The 19,035-nt window shown below is 33.8% G+C and overlaps 1 protein-coding gene across 2 annotated transcripts in view; it reads left to right on the top strand.

The window, feature by feature from the left end:
* EPHA6 (EPH receptor A6) overlaps positions 1-19,035 on the top strand; it is an 874,905-nt gene that overhangs the window by 499,763 nt on the left and 356,107 nt on the right. For both annotated transcript variants that reach the window (XM_060149381.1, XM_060149380.1), the window contains exon 6: positions 15,545-15,669. In XM_060149381.1, coding sequence (XP_060005364.1) covers positions 15,545-15,669 — 125 coding nt within the window. The remainder of the gene's footprint in view (positions 1-15,544; positions 15,670-19,035) is intronic.

Here is a 19,035-nt window from a genome sequence, read left to right as displayed (position 1 = left end):
AACCCAAAGCACAGCTTTTTAAACATTGTACAGCTAGATTACATAAAAAACATATAGAATCTTAGCGTTACAACCTATAAAATTATGGAATCCAGCAGACTTTTACTGATCAAGAGATGTTAAATTGTGGCGAGGGAAAGTGAGAGTTCAGCTTAGGGGTGGAACAGGTATCAGGATGATGAAAATGGGTTTGGAATTAGTGAAAGGACAGTTGATATTGGAAGCACTCAAAATCGATAATCAAATAACTCAGAATATTTTGGGTTTTGCTTTTATTTCTCAGTCCAAATACATTTTCAATTGAGACAGTTCAATAATGGAAAACATTGAAAAGAAACTAACCCAAGATGGATTTTAATATTATACAATCAAATTATGGAGTAATGTCCATTTTCATCATCACCATATGTTCAAACTCTTATCACTTTGCAATAATCTTTCCTTATTTTCTGGTAATATTATTATTATATGTTATTATTTTCTTACATTAATTCTACTCTCATAAAATGATGATTATATACATGGAATATGTAAATTAATTAGATAGTGTTCACATGGTACCTTAAAGGATTTATAGAACAGAACCTCAGAGGGCAGGACAGTTGTCTGAAGCCTTGAAACAAGATTTAAACAAGTTCTGAATAAAAGAGATACTCACATGCAAGGTACCTAATGTGTTTGTGTGGCACTGTACTAGGTCCTATGGGAGCTTCAGATCTTGAAATGTGACACAGTTCCTAAAGTACAGTCGGTAAATGCTGGACTCAGTCTGGAGTCTGCTCCTTATCTCTTATGTAATTGTGAGTAAGTTATTTCCAGTCTGATCCTATTTCCTCAACTAAAATGAGAATAGTGTACTTAACAGAGTTACAGTGTATTTCAGGTGATTTAATATACGTGAAAGAGCATAAGAAGTTGAAAAGTGAACTACAGTATATTATTATTTATTCTGTAAAGAGGAATAGAATAGCAAGAGCTTAAGATAAAGGCAGTCAATGCTAGATGTCATGTGGAATAGACAATAAATGTTTTAGGAGTTCAGACATCAAAATCAATTCCATTTGAAGTGATCAAAGAAGTCTTAAGCTAGTCTGTGTTTCTATCTTAAGGGAAAAAAGGTAATTGCTCTATTTTACCTTATAATATGAATAGAAGTCCTTATATGTGAATCTGTCTTCTAAAATTCCCAAGGTTATCCATGGGCTGTTTCACAGCCCTAAAATGTGAGTGAAATTTTCTGGTCTGTTTATGTACCTTAGGGGTCCAACAGCATAGAAAAAGGTCTTTATTTTTCCTTCTTGAGACATCTCATAAACAAATCCATAACAGTTATGAGACTAATTTTCATAAAACTTCTTCATTTAAAAAACTTTTGAAGCCAGTCATCTTTCAGCTAGCTTTCTCTGCAATTTTGTATCCTCCTTTAAATTCAAGGATGACGGAAATACAGGGTAACTAAAATTTGATGACACCTCCATAAGTCACATGTATCACTTCATAGTCATAGCTTATAAATATATTAATATTTAGATTCAACTCTTTGAAATTTATTAAAATTTTTAATTATATTTTTGAAAACAATCTTTAGAATAATGAGCTAAGGCTAAGATTAGTTAGACTCTTTGAAATAAAATCATATTCCTTTTAAATCAGTTTTAAAAATTATGAATAAAGTAATAATTTGTTAATATAATTTAAAAATCAGTAACTATCAGACAATTATTAGATTTATGTCTGTTTTGCTCTTTTAACATCTAGTTTTCCTAGGCCAGCATGGTAATGGTAAACAGCTATTAGTAGTTTAATGCTATTATAGTTTTTATATATACATATATATGTGTATATATATACACACACACACATATATATATATATATTTTGTTTTTTTAGAGAACCCACAGTTCAGTTTTTTTCAGAGCAAAGAAAAGAGAAACTTTTGATCACACTAGAAGAAACTCAGCCAGAAGTTTGGAATCTGTACTGAAACAACAGGTTCAATGAGGACAATATCCTGCAAATACAGTTGATTCGCTGTTGCATCTATCTACTGTTTGTCTAATATTAACAACTGTAAACAGAGTAGTGCAAATAGTATTTGGAAAAAGCCTTTCACTGTTACAGTTTCAGGCACAACATTCCACTTCTTTTCTTACCATTGGTTTTCTTTGCCTACCTGGGCTTCCTCTTCTTCGGTAAGGTCACTTTTGATATTGAAGGTCTTGAAAATCTCCTCATGAGTTTTCCCCCTTGATCATATTGGCAACAGTCTTGCATGTGATATCAAGCAAACCTTTGATAGTTTGCAGCCAGAGTAAGTTCAAAAAGTGTTCCTTGGAAAACTTTCAGGAATCCTTCTTCCCAGACAGGGATATTATCCCTTTCTTTTTCTTTGTTCTCATCATCCTCAGGAGAAGGGTCATCCTCGTGGTGGGTGTACCACTGAATGACCTTTTTTGTGTGTGTGTGTGGGGTACGTGGGCCTCTCACTGTTGTGGCCTCTCCCGTTGCAGAGCACAGGCTCCGGACGCGCAGGCTCAGCGGCCATGGCTCACGGGCCCAGCCGCTCTGCGGCATGTGGGATCTGCCCAGACCGGGGCATGAACCCGTGTCCCCTGCATCGGCAGGCGGACTCTCAACCACTGCGCCACCAGGGAAGCCCTGAATGACCTTTTTTAATGCTGCTGAATTAAGATTTGGAGAGGAACTGGTCATTATCTCCTTCATGATCCATTCCAAATCTTCCAAAATGGTCTTGATAGATACACAATTTAGTTATAAAATAGATACACAATTTAGTTATACAGTTTGGGGGCATTTGCTATTTTTAAAATGTTTTGAATCATGGCATGCATGCCATTTTGCATATTGTTTTGTCACTTTAAATATTATACTTATTTCCCCATGCCTGTATGTCTACATCATGTTTTAAACAGCTTGATTGAAATCTACTGTATGGATTTCTTTTAAGAGTCTGAATTTTTTTTAAGTACAGCAATAAAATTTGTATGTAAAACTTTATTCATTACATTATTTTAGAATTTATATTTTTGCAGGCTTTATCACTTAGCTGCTTCCTTTCCACAATATGTGTTAAAATGATTTTAGTCATTTACTTATAGATGACTTTCCTGGTCATTTTAATATAATTTTTTCTCTTTTTTGATAATATTTAGTTGGTTCATTTTTTCCTATACCTGGAACATGATTCAGAATTTTTGATGAAGCAACTGAGGCCCAGAAGTTACAAACCATTTTCAAATATAACTAAGATATTATATTTTAAATCTATTTATATAATTTTTATATATAATTTATATAATTTTACAGTTCAAATAATAGTACTTTTACCTAGAAGAATTACTAAAAACCAGTATTTTTTATTTTAATATAATATTATGAATAGGGAGATTGTGTGAAGTTAAGATGAAAAGGGACAAATTATTGATTTTTCTCTAGGGCCATGCCAACTTTCTGAGATTTTGGTGGATAGTATATGTTAAATTCCTAGAAAATACTGGCACAACATATATCACCATTTTACTGAAACTTGACAGGTAATAATAAGGTCAACAGAATCTCAGACTGGTCTAATCTGAGGACATTTTTCCCCCTTACATGTCAAAGAAACTGCATTTTATAGCATGGATCCAGGAAGGATCCATTCCTTCCCTCTTCCAGCTTCTGCATTCCTTGGTTCACAGCCTTCTCTTATGTAGATGTCTCCTCCTACCTCCCTTTTATGAGTATACTTGTGATTATATTGGGCCTACCTGGATAATCCAGGATAATCTCATCTCAAAACCCTTAATTTAATCAAAACTGCAAAGTCCCTTTACTAGAGAAGAACATTCACATGTTCTGGGGATTACAATGTGGAAATAATTTGGAGGCCATAATTCATCCTATCACAGGTGTCATATGGTTGAACATATCACAGTGTTATACTCAGGTCTAGAAAAGAGACAGAAACTAGAAAGAAAGCACCAATTCTGCTGTATGTAAGTATCACATGTATATCTCAAACACATAATCAGGTTTTAACCACACAGGGAAAGTAGATAACAGTATATATTACCATTAAACTCTGATTACAGGAAAAAACACATCATGAGCAGATATCATTAGAATATATTATGCTATCTAAAGCACAGTATATTTAATAAACATTTCCAAAACAAGATATAGATCAGAAATATTTGGAAGCATGTTATCAGGTTTCAAAAAATGTCAATTCACATGATAAATATCACATTTACAACATTTCACAAGTAAAATTACTGTATTGAGTATAGTGTGTTTCTCTTCTGCGCATACACAGAAGAAACACTATTACATGTTCTTGCTCTGCAGTTATACCCATTGGTTCATTAGCAAAGAAAAGGGGAAAATCATATAGTCTTAAAAGTCTGCTCTGAGTTGTACTTTCTGGTCTATATTATTTATTTATTATATAATTGTTCTTAATTCACATTTCATCATGTTGATTATAATTCCTTTAAATCACACATACACATCTTTCTAGAAAGAAGCACAGGGAAGAAAAGAAAGGAGAGGATAAAGCAAAGAGACACAGAAAAGCACTAAGGAATGACATGAAGAAAGAATAAAGGAAGGAAGAGGGATAGGAAGAAGAGAAAGAAGAAAAAAAGAAGAAAGGTTGATAGATAAGCAAAGTGGAAGAGTTAATTCTATTTATACTAAAGGTCAGCACTAGGACTAGGTGGAAGTTATTGGAAGAAAACAATGACTCCATATGAGAACTTTTTATCAGTTAAAGATTTTCAAAAGAGAATGGGCGAGCAACCTCCCCAAGTAGGGGAAGGAAGATACAGGGCCTTCAGCCATGTGAGGAGGATACAGCAGGTGCCAGAGAGACAGACATTCAAGATGGCGGAGGAGTAAGACATAGATATCACCTTCCTCCCCACAAATACGTCAGAAATACAACTACATGTGAAACAACTCCTACAGAACACCTACTGAACATTGCCAGAAGACCTTAGACTTCCCAAAGATTTTCATTTTTTCCTTTTTCTCTTTTTGTGAGTGTGTATGTTATGTTTCTTTGTGTGATTTTGTCTGTGTAGCTTTGTTTTTGCCATTTGTCCCAGGGTTCTGTCTGGCCGTTTCTTTTTCTTGTCTTTTTTTGTAGTATAGTTTTTAGCATTTGTCATCATTGGTGGATTTGTTTTTTGCTTTGGCTGCTCTCTTCTTTATTTTTCTTTCCTTTTCTTATTACTTTTTAATTTTTAATATTTTTTTATTTTAATAACTTTTATTTTATTTTATTTATTTCTTTTTTTTCTCCTTTTCTTTTGAGCCATGTGGCTAACAGGGTCTTCATGCTCCAGCTGGGTGTCACGCCTGTGACTCTAAGGTGGTAGAGCCAAGTTCAGGACATTGGTCCACCAGAGACCTCCCAGCTCCACGTAATATCAAATGGCAAAAGCTCTCCCAGAGATCTCGATCTCAATGCTAAGACCCAGCTCCACTCAAATGATCAGCAAGCTACAGTGCAGGACACCCTATGCCAAACAACTAGCAAGACAGGTGCACAACCCCACCCATGAGCAGAGAGGCAACACCATTGGACATGGTCCTGCCCAACAGAAAGACAAGATCCAGCCTCATCCACCAGAACACAGGCACCAGTCCCCTCCACCAGGAAGCCTATACAACCCACTGAACCAACCTTAGCCACTGGGGGCAGACACCAAAAACAACGGAAACTGTGAACCTGTGAAAAGGAGACACCAAACACAGTAAATGAAGCAAAATGAGAAGACAGAGAAACACAGAGCAGGTGAAGGAGCAAGGCAAAAACCCACCAGACCAAACAAATGAAGAGGAAATAGGCAGACTACCTGAAAAAGAATTCAGAGAAATGATAGTAAAGATGATCCAAAATCTTGGAAATAGAATGGAGAAAATACAAGAAAGGTTTAAAAAGGACCTAGAAGACCTAAAGAGCAAACAAACAATGATTAACAACACAATAAATGAAATTTAAAATTCTCTAGAAGGAATCAATAGCAGAATAACTGAGCCAGAAGAAAGTATAAGTGACCTGGAAGATAAAATAGTGGAAATAACTACCACAGAGCAGAATAAATAAAAAAGAATGAAAAGGCTTGAGGACAGTCTCAGAGACCTCTGGGGCAATATTAAACGCACCAATGTTCAAATTATAGGGGTCCCAGAAGAAGAAGAGAAAAAGAAAGGGACTGAGAAAATATTTGAAGAGATTATAGTTGAAAACTTCCCTAATATGGGAAAGGAAATAGTCATTCAAGTCCAGGAAGCACAGAGGAGCCACATACAGGATAAATCCAAGGAGAAACACACCAAGACACATATTAATCAAACTATCAAAAATTAAATACAAAGAAAATATATTAAAAGCAGCAAAGGAAAAACAAAAAATTACACAAAAAGGAATCCCCATAAGGTTATCAGCTGATTTTTAAGTGGACACTGCAGGCCAGAAGGGAGTGGCCTGTGATGAAAGGGAAAAACCTACAACCTACAACCAAGATTACTCTACCCAGCAAGGATCTCATTAAGGTTTGATGGAGAATTTAAACCTTTAAAGACAAGCAAAGGAAGAGAATTCAGCACCGCCAAACCAGCTTTACAACAAATGCTAAAGGAACTTCTCTAGGCAGTAAACACAAGAGGAGCAAAAGACTTACAGTAACAAACCCAGAATAATTAAGAAAATGGTAATAGGAACATACATATCAATAGGTACCTTAAATGTAAATGGATTTAATGCTCCAAACAAAAGACATAGACTGACTGAATAGATAGAAAAAACAAGGCCCATATATATGCTGTCTACAAGAGACCCACTTCAGACCTAGGGACACATACAGACTGAAAGTGAGGGGATGCAAAAAGATATTCCATGCAAATGGAAATCAAAAGAAAGCTGGAGTAGCAATTCTTATATCAGACAAAATAGACTTTAAAATAAAGACTATTACAAGAGACAAAGAAGGACACTACATAATGATACAGGGATCGAGAAGATATAACAATTGTAAATATTTATGCACCCAACAAAGGAGCACCTCAATACATAAGACAAATACTAACAGCCATAAAAGGGGAAATCGACAGTAACACAATCATAGTAGGGGATTTCAACACCCCACTTTCACCAATGGACAGATCATCCAAAATGAAAATAAATAACGGAACACAAGATTTAAATGATACATTAAACAAGATGGACTTAATATTTATAGGACATTCCATCCAAAAACAACAGAATACACTTTCTTCTCAAGTGCTCATGGAACATTCTCCACGATAGATCATATGTTGGGTCACAAGTCAAGCCTTGGTAAATTTAAGAAAATTGAAATTGTTTCAAGTATCTTTTCTGACCACTATGAGACTAGATATCAATTACAGGAAAAAAGCTGTAAAAAATACAACCACATGGAGTATAAACACTACACTACTAAATAACCAACAGATCACTGAAGAAATCAAAGAGGAAATTAAAAAACACCTAGAAACAAATGACAATAGAAACACGATGACGCAAAACCTATGGGATACAGCAAAAGCAGTTCTAAGAGGGAAGGTTATACCAATAGAATCCTACATCAAGAAACAATGAAGAACTCAAATAAAAAACCTAACCTTACACCTAAAGCAATTAGAAAAAGAAGAACAAAAATCCCCAAAGTTAGCAGAAGGAAAGATATCATAAGTATCAAATCAGAAATAAATGAAAAGGAAATGAAGGAAACAATAGCAAAGATCAATAAAACTAAAAGCTCGTTCTCTGAGAAGATAAACAAATTGATAAACCATTAGCCAGACTCATCAAGAAAAAAAGGGAGAAGATTCAGATCAATAGAATTAGAAATGAAAAAGGAGAAGTGACAACTGACACTGCAGAAATACAAAGGATCATGAGAGATTACTACAAGCAGCTATATGCCAATAAAATGGACAACCTGGAAGAAATGGACAAATTCTTAGAAATGCACAAGCTTCTGAGACTGAACCAGGAAGAAATAGAAAATATAAACAGAACAATAACAAGCACTGAAATTGAGACTGTGATTAAAAATCTTCCAGCAAACAAAATCCCAGGACCAGATGGCTTCACAGGCGAATTCTATCAAACATTTAGAGAAGAGCTAACTCCTATCCTTCTCAAACTCTTCCAAAATATAGCAGAGGGAGGAACACTCCCAAACTCGTTCTACGAGGCCACCATCACTCTGATACCAAAACCAGGCAAAGATGTCACAAGAAAGAAAATGACAGGCCAATATCACTGATGAACATAGATGCAAAAATCCTCAGCAAAATACTAGCAAACAGAATCCAACAGCACATTAAAAGGACCATAGACCATGATCAAGGGGGGTTTTTTCCAGGAATGCAAGGATTCCTCAATATATGCAAATCAATCAATGTGATACACCATATTAACAAATTGAAGGAGAAAAACCATACGATCGTCTCAATAGATGCAGAAAAAGCTTTCAACAAAATTCAGCACCCATTTATGATTAAAACCCTGCAGAAAGTAGGCATAGAGGGAACTTACCTCAACATAATGAAGGCCATACATGACAAATCCACAGCCAACGTCATTCTCAATGGTGAAAAACTGAAACCATTTCCTCTAAGATCAGGAACAAGACAAGGCTGTCCACTCTCACCACTATTATTCAACATAATTTTGGAAGTTTTAGCCACGGCAATCACAGAAGAAAAAGTAATAAAAGGAATCCAAATCAGAAAAGAAGAAGTAAAGCTGTCACTGTTTGCAGATGACATGATAGTATACATAGAGAATCCTAAATATGCTACCGGAAAACTACTAGAGCTAATCAATGAATTTGGTAAAGTAGCAGGATACAAAATTAATGCACAGAAATCTCTGGCATTCCTATACAGTAATGGTGAAAAATCTGAAAGAGAAATTAAGGAAACACTTCCATTTACCACTGCAACAAAAAGAATAAAATAACTAGGAATAAACCTACCTGAGGAGGCAAAAGACCTGTATGCAGAAAACTATAAGACACTGATGAAAGAAATTAAAGATGATAAAACAGATGGAGAGATATACCATGCTCTTGGATTGGAAGTGTCAACACTGTGAATATGACTATATTACCCAAAGCAATCTACAGATTCAATGCAATCACTATCTAACTACCACTGGCATTTTTCACAGAACTAGAACAAAAAATTTCACAATTAGTATGAAAACACAAAAGACCCCAAATAGCCAAAGCAATCTTGAGAAAGAAAAATGGAGTTGGAGGGATCAGGCTCCCTGATTTCAGACTATACTACAGAGCTACAGTAATCAAGACAGTATGGTACTGGCACAAAAACAGAAATATAGATCATTTGAACAGGATAGAAAGTCCAGAGATAAACCCACACACACATGGTCACCTTATTTTTGATAAAGGAGGCAAGAATATACAGTGGAGAAAAGACAGCCTCTTCAATAAGTGGTGCTGGGAAAACTGGACAGCTACATGTAAAAGAATGAAATTAGAACACTCCCAAACACCATACACAAAAATAAACTCAAAATGTATTAAAGACCTAAATGTAAGGCCAGACACTATCAAACTCTTAGAGGAAAACATAGGCAGAACACTCTATGACATAAATCACAGCAAGATCCTTTTTGACCCACCTCCTAGAGAAATGGAAATAAAAACAAAAATAAACAAATGGGACCTAATGAAACTTAAAAGCTTTTGCACAGCAAAGGATACCATAAACAAGACAAAAAGACAACCCTCAGAATGGGAGAAAATATTTGCAAATGAAGCAACTGACAAAGGATTAATCTCCAAAATTTACAACGAGCTCATGCAGCTCAATATCAAAGAAACAAGCAACCCAATCTAAAAATGGGCAGAAGACCTAAATAGACATTTCTCCAAAGAAGATATACAGATTGCCAACAAACACATGAAAGGATGCTCAACATCACTGATCATTAGAGTAATGCAAATCAAAACTACAGTGAGCTATCACCTCACACCAGTCACAATGGCCTTTATTAAAAATCTACAAACAATAAATGCTGGAGGGGGTGTGGAGAAAAGGGAACCCACCTGCACTGTTGGTGGGAATGTAAATTGATACAGCCACTATGGAGAACAGTATGGAGGTTCCTTAAAAAACTAAAAATAGAACTGCCATATGACCGAGCAATCCCACTGCTGGGCATATACCCTGAGAAAACCATAATTCAAAAAGAGTCATGTACCCCAATGTTCATTGCAGCTCTGTTTACAATAGCCAGGACGTGGAAGCAGCCTCAGTGTCCATCAACAAATGAATGGATAAAGAAGATGTGGCACACATACACAGTGGAATATTACTCAGCAATAGAAAGAAACGAAATTGAGTTATTTGTAGAGCAGTGGATGAACCTAGAGTCTGGCATACAGAGTGAAGTAAGCCAGAAAGAGAAATACTATATGCTAACACATATATATGGAATTAAAAAAAAGAAAATAAAGTCGTTCTGAAGAACTTAGGGGCAGGATAGGAATAATGATGAAAGATGCAGACGTAGAGAATGGACTTGAGGACACAGGGAGGGGGAAGGATAAGTTGGGACGAAGTGAGAGAGTGGCATGGACATATATACACTACCAAATGTAAAATAGATAGCTGTTGGAAGCAGCCGCATAGAACAGGGAGATCAGCTTTGTGCTCTGTGACCATCTAGAGGGTTGGGTTAGGGAGGGTGGAAGGGAGTTGCAAGAGGGAGGATATATGGGGATATATGTATAGCTGATTCACTTTGTTATAAAGCAGAAACTAACACACCATTGTAAAGCAATTATACTCCAATAAAGATGTTAACAAAAAAATAGAATGGATAGCTTTGTGAAGAAGTATACACTTTAGTGCAACTGCTGAATTAAGAAGTGGATACTCAGCTATCAGCGGTGCATTGAGGGGTTTTCTGCATTGCTGAAAAGAAATGTATTAAATGGCTTGTAAGGTCTGTTCTAATATTACGATTCTGTTACTTAAGATTTTCATTGTCACAAACACATGTGCATAAGAGTGTGCACTCGCTCGCTCTCTCTCTCCCCTTCCCCCAATTTCTCTGTTTCTCATCTAAACACACACACACTCATGCACACAGGCTATCCCGATTTATAAACCTTCATATGCCCACTATGCTTAGTAGATGACTGAGAATTAGCAACATTTGATAGATCTTTAGGAAAACACATCATCTCATGACCCATGGCATAAGTCTTGATTACGTGCTCAAAATAAGACATATTTGTGATAATCCACAGTGTGATTTTGAACTGTAGTTTTAGTGTTTGATATTTTAAATTTTCAAGAAATAACCTTGACATTTTTTTGAGTTAATGTCAAAATTGGCCTTCACATCTTGTCATTAAACAATTGCTCACTTCTCTGAACCTCAGTGTCCTCATCTTTAAAGTGGAGACAGTCTCCTTCCCATAGATTTATGAGAATGAAATAAGATAACATACATGGTATAAAGTAAACGTTTAATAAAAATTGATTAACTCTTAATTAGGAGCAAAATAATTAACTAACTAGAACAATTCACTGTTTCTTCAGATATCTCCACATAAGCATAAGAAAACAAAGCTTTTCTGAGTGTGAATAAGATCTCTTTTGCTAACTAAGTCCACTTCGTACTTTTATTTTCAATTTTTGTTACACAGTTTTTGGTAGACTATTTGAGATTCAGAAAATGTAGTAATCAAAAAGGTTTGTGTTAAAAGCATTTTCAAGAATGTGGTAATCTGTTCAACAATCATTTATGCTGAAGGTCAAAGCTAAGATTTTTGAAAGTTTAAGAAAAGATGTATATCAGGAATACAGTTCTGCTGAAGGCTATACTGAACACATAATTCTTACTCAGGAAACATTGCTTGAGTCTTCAGGTCTTTCAGTTAGCCTCTGATCTGACAAACTCCAGAAGATATTATTTCCCTGACTATTTCTCTCCTTCTCTGACTTTTTAGAATCAGAAGTAAAGATCAATTAGTTGCCCTTTTGTGTCCTAAAATCAGTTTTTCTCATGTGGAGGAATAAACGTATTTTCTGCTTTATATCAGTTGGCACTACAGTGTTTTCACAATATGCCAAATTTAGATGCTATGTAAACTTGAATTATTAAGACAAATTCATTAAATATATTCAAAACAAATGCTTTAGGTTTCATGCATTGAAACCTTATTTTAAAATGAAATTCTGTATAGTGTTTTTCTTCTCTGAAAATATAAAATGCAGCATTTGGGTTTTATTGACCTATTAATTGTTTCCCACATCCTCTGCTTTCAAACTCATTAAGAGTTTAAAATGCGTGCTTAGTGTATATTGATACAGCTTTTTTCAAAAGCAATATGGTAATAATAGTATGACACAAAATCCAAATTATATAAAGCAATTTTCTCTATAAAATAATTTAACAAAATCAAAATTTATGCACAAAAATTTGTGCATAAAACGTCAGAACTCTAACAGGACAATATTGGAAACTTCAACACCCAACATTAGAGGAGTGACTTGATAAAGTATCAGTATAATTGAATATTTTAGCCATTGAAGTAAAACTTATAGAAACTATATTAAAGTATGGAATAGGGATAAGAATATATGGTTTAAAATAGAATTATCTAGAATTAAGTATATTTAACAACTATGTAAAACGTGGATGTTTACATATGAAAGGAATGTGCAAAAGTGAAGAAATTTTAGGATTTTCATAGATCTTAGACCCTGAAGTCCATGTGTAAGTGAAGAATCTATGTAGTTAGGGAATAGATTCTTTATTTCTCTTTTATAAAAGTATAGAAGAGGATTCATATAATTTAGGTACAATTACATTGGTCTGTACAATTGATTTACCATTGGAGAAATGGAAATAGAAAAGATAGTACCTAGATTTTAACCATTTTAACCTAACTGAATTTCTTATAAGTTTTGCAAGGATTATATCATTTGACCTTGAGTGCTAAATAATTATGAGGCAAAAAGTAATACACTGGTAATATTGCTTTGTGATATTGTACATTAAACTGAAAAATAAGCTATAAGATTGTATACATGAAAAGGACATTTTCAAAAATTGTAAGAAACTGATATACTTTAATCAAATTCTAATTTGTTTTATTCACTTTAAAGTTACAATTTTTCCATAAAGCACCATTTAATACATTATTATACTATAATTCAAGAACATTAATGCATTTTTCAACAGGGATAAATTTATTAAAGGTAATTTATTAGCAGTGAATATGACTCAATTTAAATAGTGAATTATCAGAACACTTTCTTATTTATCATATTACCCATTTCTATTTTAGCTCATGGCACAAACTTCTGTTTCTTATAAATTTCTATAATTATCACTCATTTTAAGAATATATCTTAATCCAGCAATAGTGCTGTCACTGAACAGCTGGAAAGAGTCTTAAATATGCTTTCTAAAGTACTTAATTCCTTAGGAGAACCAAACTTGTCATTCTCACAAATTTAAGAAAATACTGAATAGTTTATCCTTAAGATACAAAGGCAACATTGGGAAGTAAATTACCACATTTAATACTTGAGTCTTTCTTATAAATTTAAAGAATTTTCATCTTGATCATAGAGAATCAATTTTTTCAAATCCTATTTTCAACTGCAGTTGGTACATTTGAATGGATTTCTGAAAATGAACTGGAAAGATATCATGAGTTCATAATGAAACTTCTAATTCGAGTTTACTGGTATAGGGTTTTTACTTACCTTCATTGGTCTGGCATCTGTATCTCCTTTTTTCCCATAGGAAAAAAATCCTAGTTCTCAATAACACCAACAAAATTACTCATTTGATTTATCCCTCAATACACACACACACACACACACACACACACACACATTCAGAATTACAATACCAGTAGTACCACTAACAATATCATTACTAAAAACAGTTCAATATTTTTTGCAGTTTTTTTAGTACTTAAAATATGTTCTATTGGTATGTAAGTTAAGTTACTGTGTTTTAATGTCATTTTAAGTAGTTCCTCTTGAAGGCTATACTTTCAACTCAATACACAGGTTTCTTTCTACTGATTTTTTGAGATTGCTCTTTTAAACGTTAATTTGTTTTTTAATTATTTAAAATATTTACAGGGTTCCAAAGTAACTCTTCAGGGGAAGATATATTCAGAGATGTTTTGCTTCTCACCCTGTAGTGTCCATCCTTTTGCCTCCCACCCTCTAAGGGTAACCATTATTATTCGTTTTTATTCTAGGTTTATCCTTACATTGTTTTTTATACATTTTTCTCCATCTCACTTTCTTCACTTAAAAATATATCCTGAAATAACTCCATTCTAGTATTTATATATGGTCTCAATTCCTTTTTACAATTTCATAATTCTCTGGTGGATGTAGTGTAGTTTTTTCAATCAGTCCCTTATTGATGGGCATTTAAATTGTTTCCAATCTTTACAAATAAATCTCAGTGAGTAGTCTTATAAATATGTCACTTTGTATTTCTGCAGTGTTTCTTTCAGATAGAGTCCCAAAAACCAAAGCATAAATGAATATATAATTTGCCTTAAATTTCCCTTTATAAGGATTGTGCCATTTTGCCTTTACACCAACAATGTATTAAAGTGCTTTTCCCCATAGCCTAGCCCAGAGCCTGGTGTCAAATTTTTGGATTTTTTACCAATCTAATAGATGAGAAATGGTATCTCAGTATATTTAATTTGTATTTTTAAGAGTGAGTTTTAACTTCTATGTAAAAAACTCCTTTTATAAGTAATTAGAATATTTAAAAATGAGAAGTATTTTGTTAGATAAAAGAACCTGCAGTATATACATTCTAGGTAAATTTTGAAGTTTAACACAAGATTACTTTAGGTTAGGATTAGATTGTTAAAACAATGTTATATAAAAAAGAAGATAGACATGATTGTGAAAATGAACTTCAGAAATTAAATATTTCGGTTTTATTCAAATGTCATAGAAACCATGCAAAAGAAATAATCCTCACATTGATAAGCAAAAATTCACTGTAGTTACGAAGTTTGTGATATAAACTTCTATAAAGTACTAAGACTTTATAAAGTACCAAGTCTTGAAGGAAAGTCTATAAATGATCTTGTAATTGCAGAGAATTTTCTATAGCAGACTTAGATTTGATTAAATATAGAAGTCAAGTCTATTGTACTTCAAGTTGTAGCCCCAAACCAAAGCCAGTTTAAGAAAAATTGTTGTCCTCCAACAAAACCAGAGATGATGAGTTCTGGTCCTTATTCGTGGACTATCTGAGTCTTTCCTATGTTCCTTAATAATGTTTCTAAATATATTTTAATATTTTATTTGGATTGAATAAAGGAGATCCTATCATATTACTCTGACATCAATAACTAATGTCCTCTTCAACAGGAATTGTGTTTTCCTTAGAAGACAAAATATTAAAGAAAGGATTATGGAGAATGATTCCTGCCAATTAATTCTCAGTTATTTTCTTTCCTTTCAGCACCTTCCCTGATAGGTATGGTAAGGAAGGACTGGGCATCCCAAAATAGCATTGCCATATCATGGCAAGCACCTGCTTTTTCCAATGGACCCATACTGGACTACGAGATCAAGTACTATGAGAAAGTAGGTCTTATTTGGAGCTTCCTAAAAATCTACATATACATATATATGCATATATGTATATACTAAACATGTTGTTATACAATATTATTTTACTTTAAAAGCTATTCTTTTTCGGCCTAACTTCATACCTACTATGTCTTTGAATACTCTCCAGTATACTATTGTGCTTATAATTTCTTAATTAATTTGTCTTGTTTTATGTCAGATTAAAGTAGAAGACACAAGATGTTCATCTCTACCTTCACTTACTCTAGGGAGTTTTACAATAGAAAGTTGTAACTCCTACAACTTACAGTTTAATTGACATAACATTGTTTCTAAAACTCACTTGGGAAGAAATAGTAAAATGGAATTACCATAATCTAAAGCAATTTCATGTAGGCCATATCCTTTGCTAATGAGTTTAAAGTTACAGTCTGCTAAAATTTGGAAAGTATGATTTAAGGTTTAAATGGAAATAGCTGATGAATTAAAATTTTTCTTTACATTCAGGTCAGCTGATTTATTTTATAAGTTAGCAAGATAAATATGGTTAATAAATCAACTTTTAATGTTAATTTCCATTTCTGTCATTTAAAATTGTTCTCAGTTACTATATTTTCCCAAATTATATACTTACTCAGTTTTATGGTATTCATATACATTCTTTCTTTATGCTTTTCCCTCCATCCCTCACTATTATGATATTGTCCTATAGATATTATAGCAGAACATATTGTCAATTCTGATAATATGTCCCATTGGACTGATACTACCCTGGAATATTGATAAAGTGAGCATTACATTTAAAAATTATAATGTAAAAACTATATGTAATTCCCAGTGGTATATTAAAATAAGAAAGAACTTATGTTTCTGTAACTTACAAGAAGCAAAGGAACATCACAAATAAATTTAGGTTTCCTATGGAGAAACATAGGGCAAGAAGAGAAATAGAAGTCTTTATTTTTCTATTCTGCTAATTCTGAGCAAATGTAATTTTGAAAAGGGGAGAAGTAACTCAGTTGCATGACTGTATCTAGTAATTTCAGAATTATGTAGTCAATGAAAACTGTCATTATTATTAACTGACATGGATAAATCCGTAGTCTAAGAAAGGAGGAATTGACTCAGTTTAATTGGCTTATAGATTCTGCACATTGGTCTAGCCAGCATGTGCTCAGAAATCCTGTTGGGCTGTTCTTTCAAATGTTACAACCCGTAGCATCGTGTCACAAAAATATACGTATTTTCCATCCACTCGTTTAAATATATCTTCATGTACTCAAAAATTCAGAGTATTTAAAAAGCAATGCACACATATTTTTAAGCAACTTTTCAGAATAAAAAATATTTCTCTGTGTTTTATAAAGGTTATATTTCATATGCAGAAAATCACTCTTATTCTATTGTCATTTTTACTTCATATGTTTGAAGATGAAAATAACTTGCAATATTTCCAATTAAAGAAAAACTACACCGATTCCATAAAAAGAGAACCACATTAATCCAGTCAAAACTTTATAAATTAATCATATTCTGAAAGATGGTCATTGACATAATATCCATGTTTGAATGATAGAATAAATAATGTTACGAAGGAGTTTATTTTGTAAGAAAATGGCAGTGATCCAGTGCTAATGGATTAAACATGGAGTTGGAAGCAAAGGATTCCTAATTCATGTACTGACTCTGACTCTCATTATGCTTGTGGTCAGGAAAAAGTCTATTAATCTCCCTATGTCTCAGACTTCACATTTGTAAAATGGAAATAAAGATATCAACTCTTCTAGTGGGTTGTAAAGATTAATTCTGAACAGACCTGAAGATGAAGAGTGTATGAAGTCAGTATTAAATATCATTTAAGAAAGCATTAGGGAAATATTTGGCATATTATATAGTTCAATATAGAATCAGAGCACAATAGCATGGGAATTATGTACAAACTAAATAAAAATTATGATATCTTCATACATAAATACATAATGTGTAGGCAATCAATCAAGATGTTAGAATATCAAACCTCTGAGAGAAAGCATAAAATGACTGACAACATTAAAACTTTTCCCAACTATGACTTCAGATTCTTGCTGTACCTTTTATATATCTATCTATATCTATAATACAGTTTCTCCTCCCAAGAATTATTTTTATAAAGCTTATAACTAGGGAAACCTACAATAGAACTCTTAGTTAAAAGTGCTAATTTCTTTATTAGGAATCTAAATATAGTTCAGTAGGAAAAGCAAAATACAAAGCAGTACATGTACAAATGCTCCTATTTTGGGAACACAAATATTCCCCCATCTATGTATATTTTTGTGTGGTTATATTAACATACAGAATATGGAATGGAAATATGCTGTTTTAGGTGTTACCTGTTGGGTTAGAATGGGATGAGGGGTGGAAGTACATAGATGGAGGTAAGAGAGAGAGCGAGGAAGCAAATATAGATAAATATGGATGGATGGATGGATGGATGGATGGATGGATGGATGGATGGATAGATCCTAAATAGCTTTGGTAGCTGTCCTAGATCAAGTTGCCCAAAGGCAGACCCTGAGATGGGAATTCGTGTGTAAGTGATTAATGAAGAACCCTCCCAGGAGAACTGGTAAGACAATGGGGAGGCAGGACTATGAAGGAAGATGCAAATCAAACTCAGAGTGAGCAGGGGAGCTCTGGAGTCTAAATTACGTCTCAGAGTTCATCGTATGGAGACAAAGAAGCTGAGCTTCCATACTCAGGCTCCAGTCAGTCATTGACCACAGGCCTGAATGGACATATACATGTGGTATTCAGGAAAAAGTCATAGGCACATCTGGTTCTCCACTGTGGCTCCAGTTGCCCAAGTTTCGGTGTCTAAAGTAGATGGTAGGTACAAGCCTTTAAATGCAAAACACATAGAAGCTAGGGGGTGGGAGCAGGAACAGGTAAAGGTGATCCAAGTAGATCTCATGGCACACCAACTAATAACTAAGGCGCCTCAATGCTCAGAGAGCTAGGAGAGAATTTTACTCCTTGGCTCATTATGATATCCACAGTCTCCTCAGTCTTTAATATTGGTGCCTCAGTCTTTAATTTATGGCATTTAAACTTTACATTTCCTTTCAATCAAAGATATAGTATATTGCTAAACTTAATTAATACACAAATGATCAATATTCCTCCATTCTCTAAGGAATCCATGCTGTTTTATTAAGTTATTGTGTTAGGATCATTATTCTGTAAATCAGGAGAGAAGTTAAGCTGCTTAGAATGTGAAGTGTCTACAAGTATCTGAGGTCAAACACATATTGTTGTTACCAGTGACCTTTGCTTAGAAAAAGGCATTGGCGTAAATGTTCAAAAATTTGAGTTTGGCTCAGACCTTAACTTTCTTAGGTG

The sequence above is a fragment of the Lagenorhynchus albirostris genome, chromosome 5 (genome assembly GCF_949774975.1).
Source record: "Lagenorhynchus albirostris chromosome 5, mLagAlb1.1, whole genome shotgun sequence".
Classification (NCBI taxonomy): Eukaryota; Metazoa; Chordata; class Mammalia; order Artiodactyla; family Delphinidae; genus Lagenorhynchus; species Lagenorhynchus albirostris.
The sequence above is the reverse complement of the archived record's forward strand: the minus strand, read 5'-3'. Positions and strand labels throughout refer to the sequence as shown.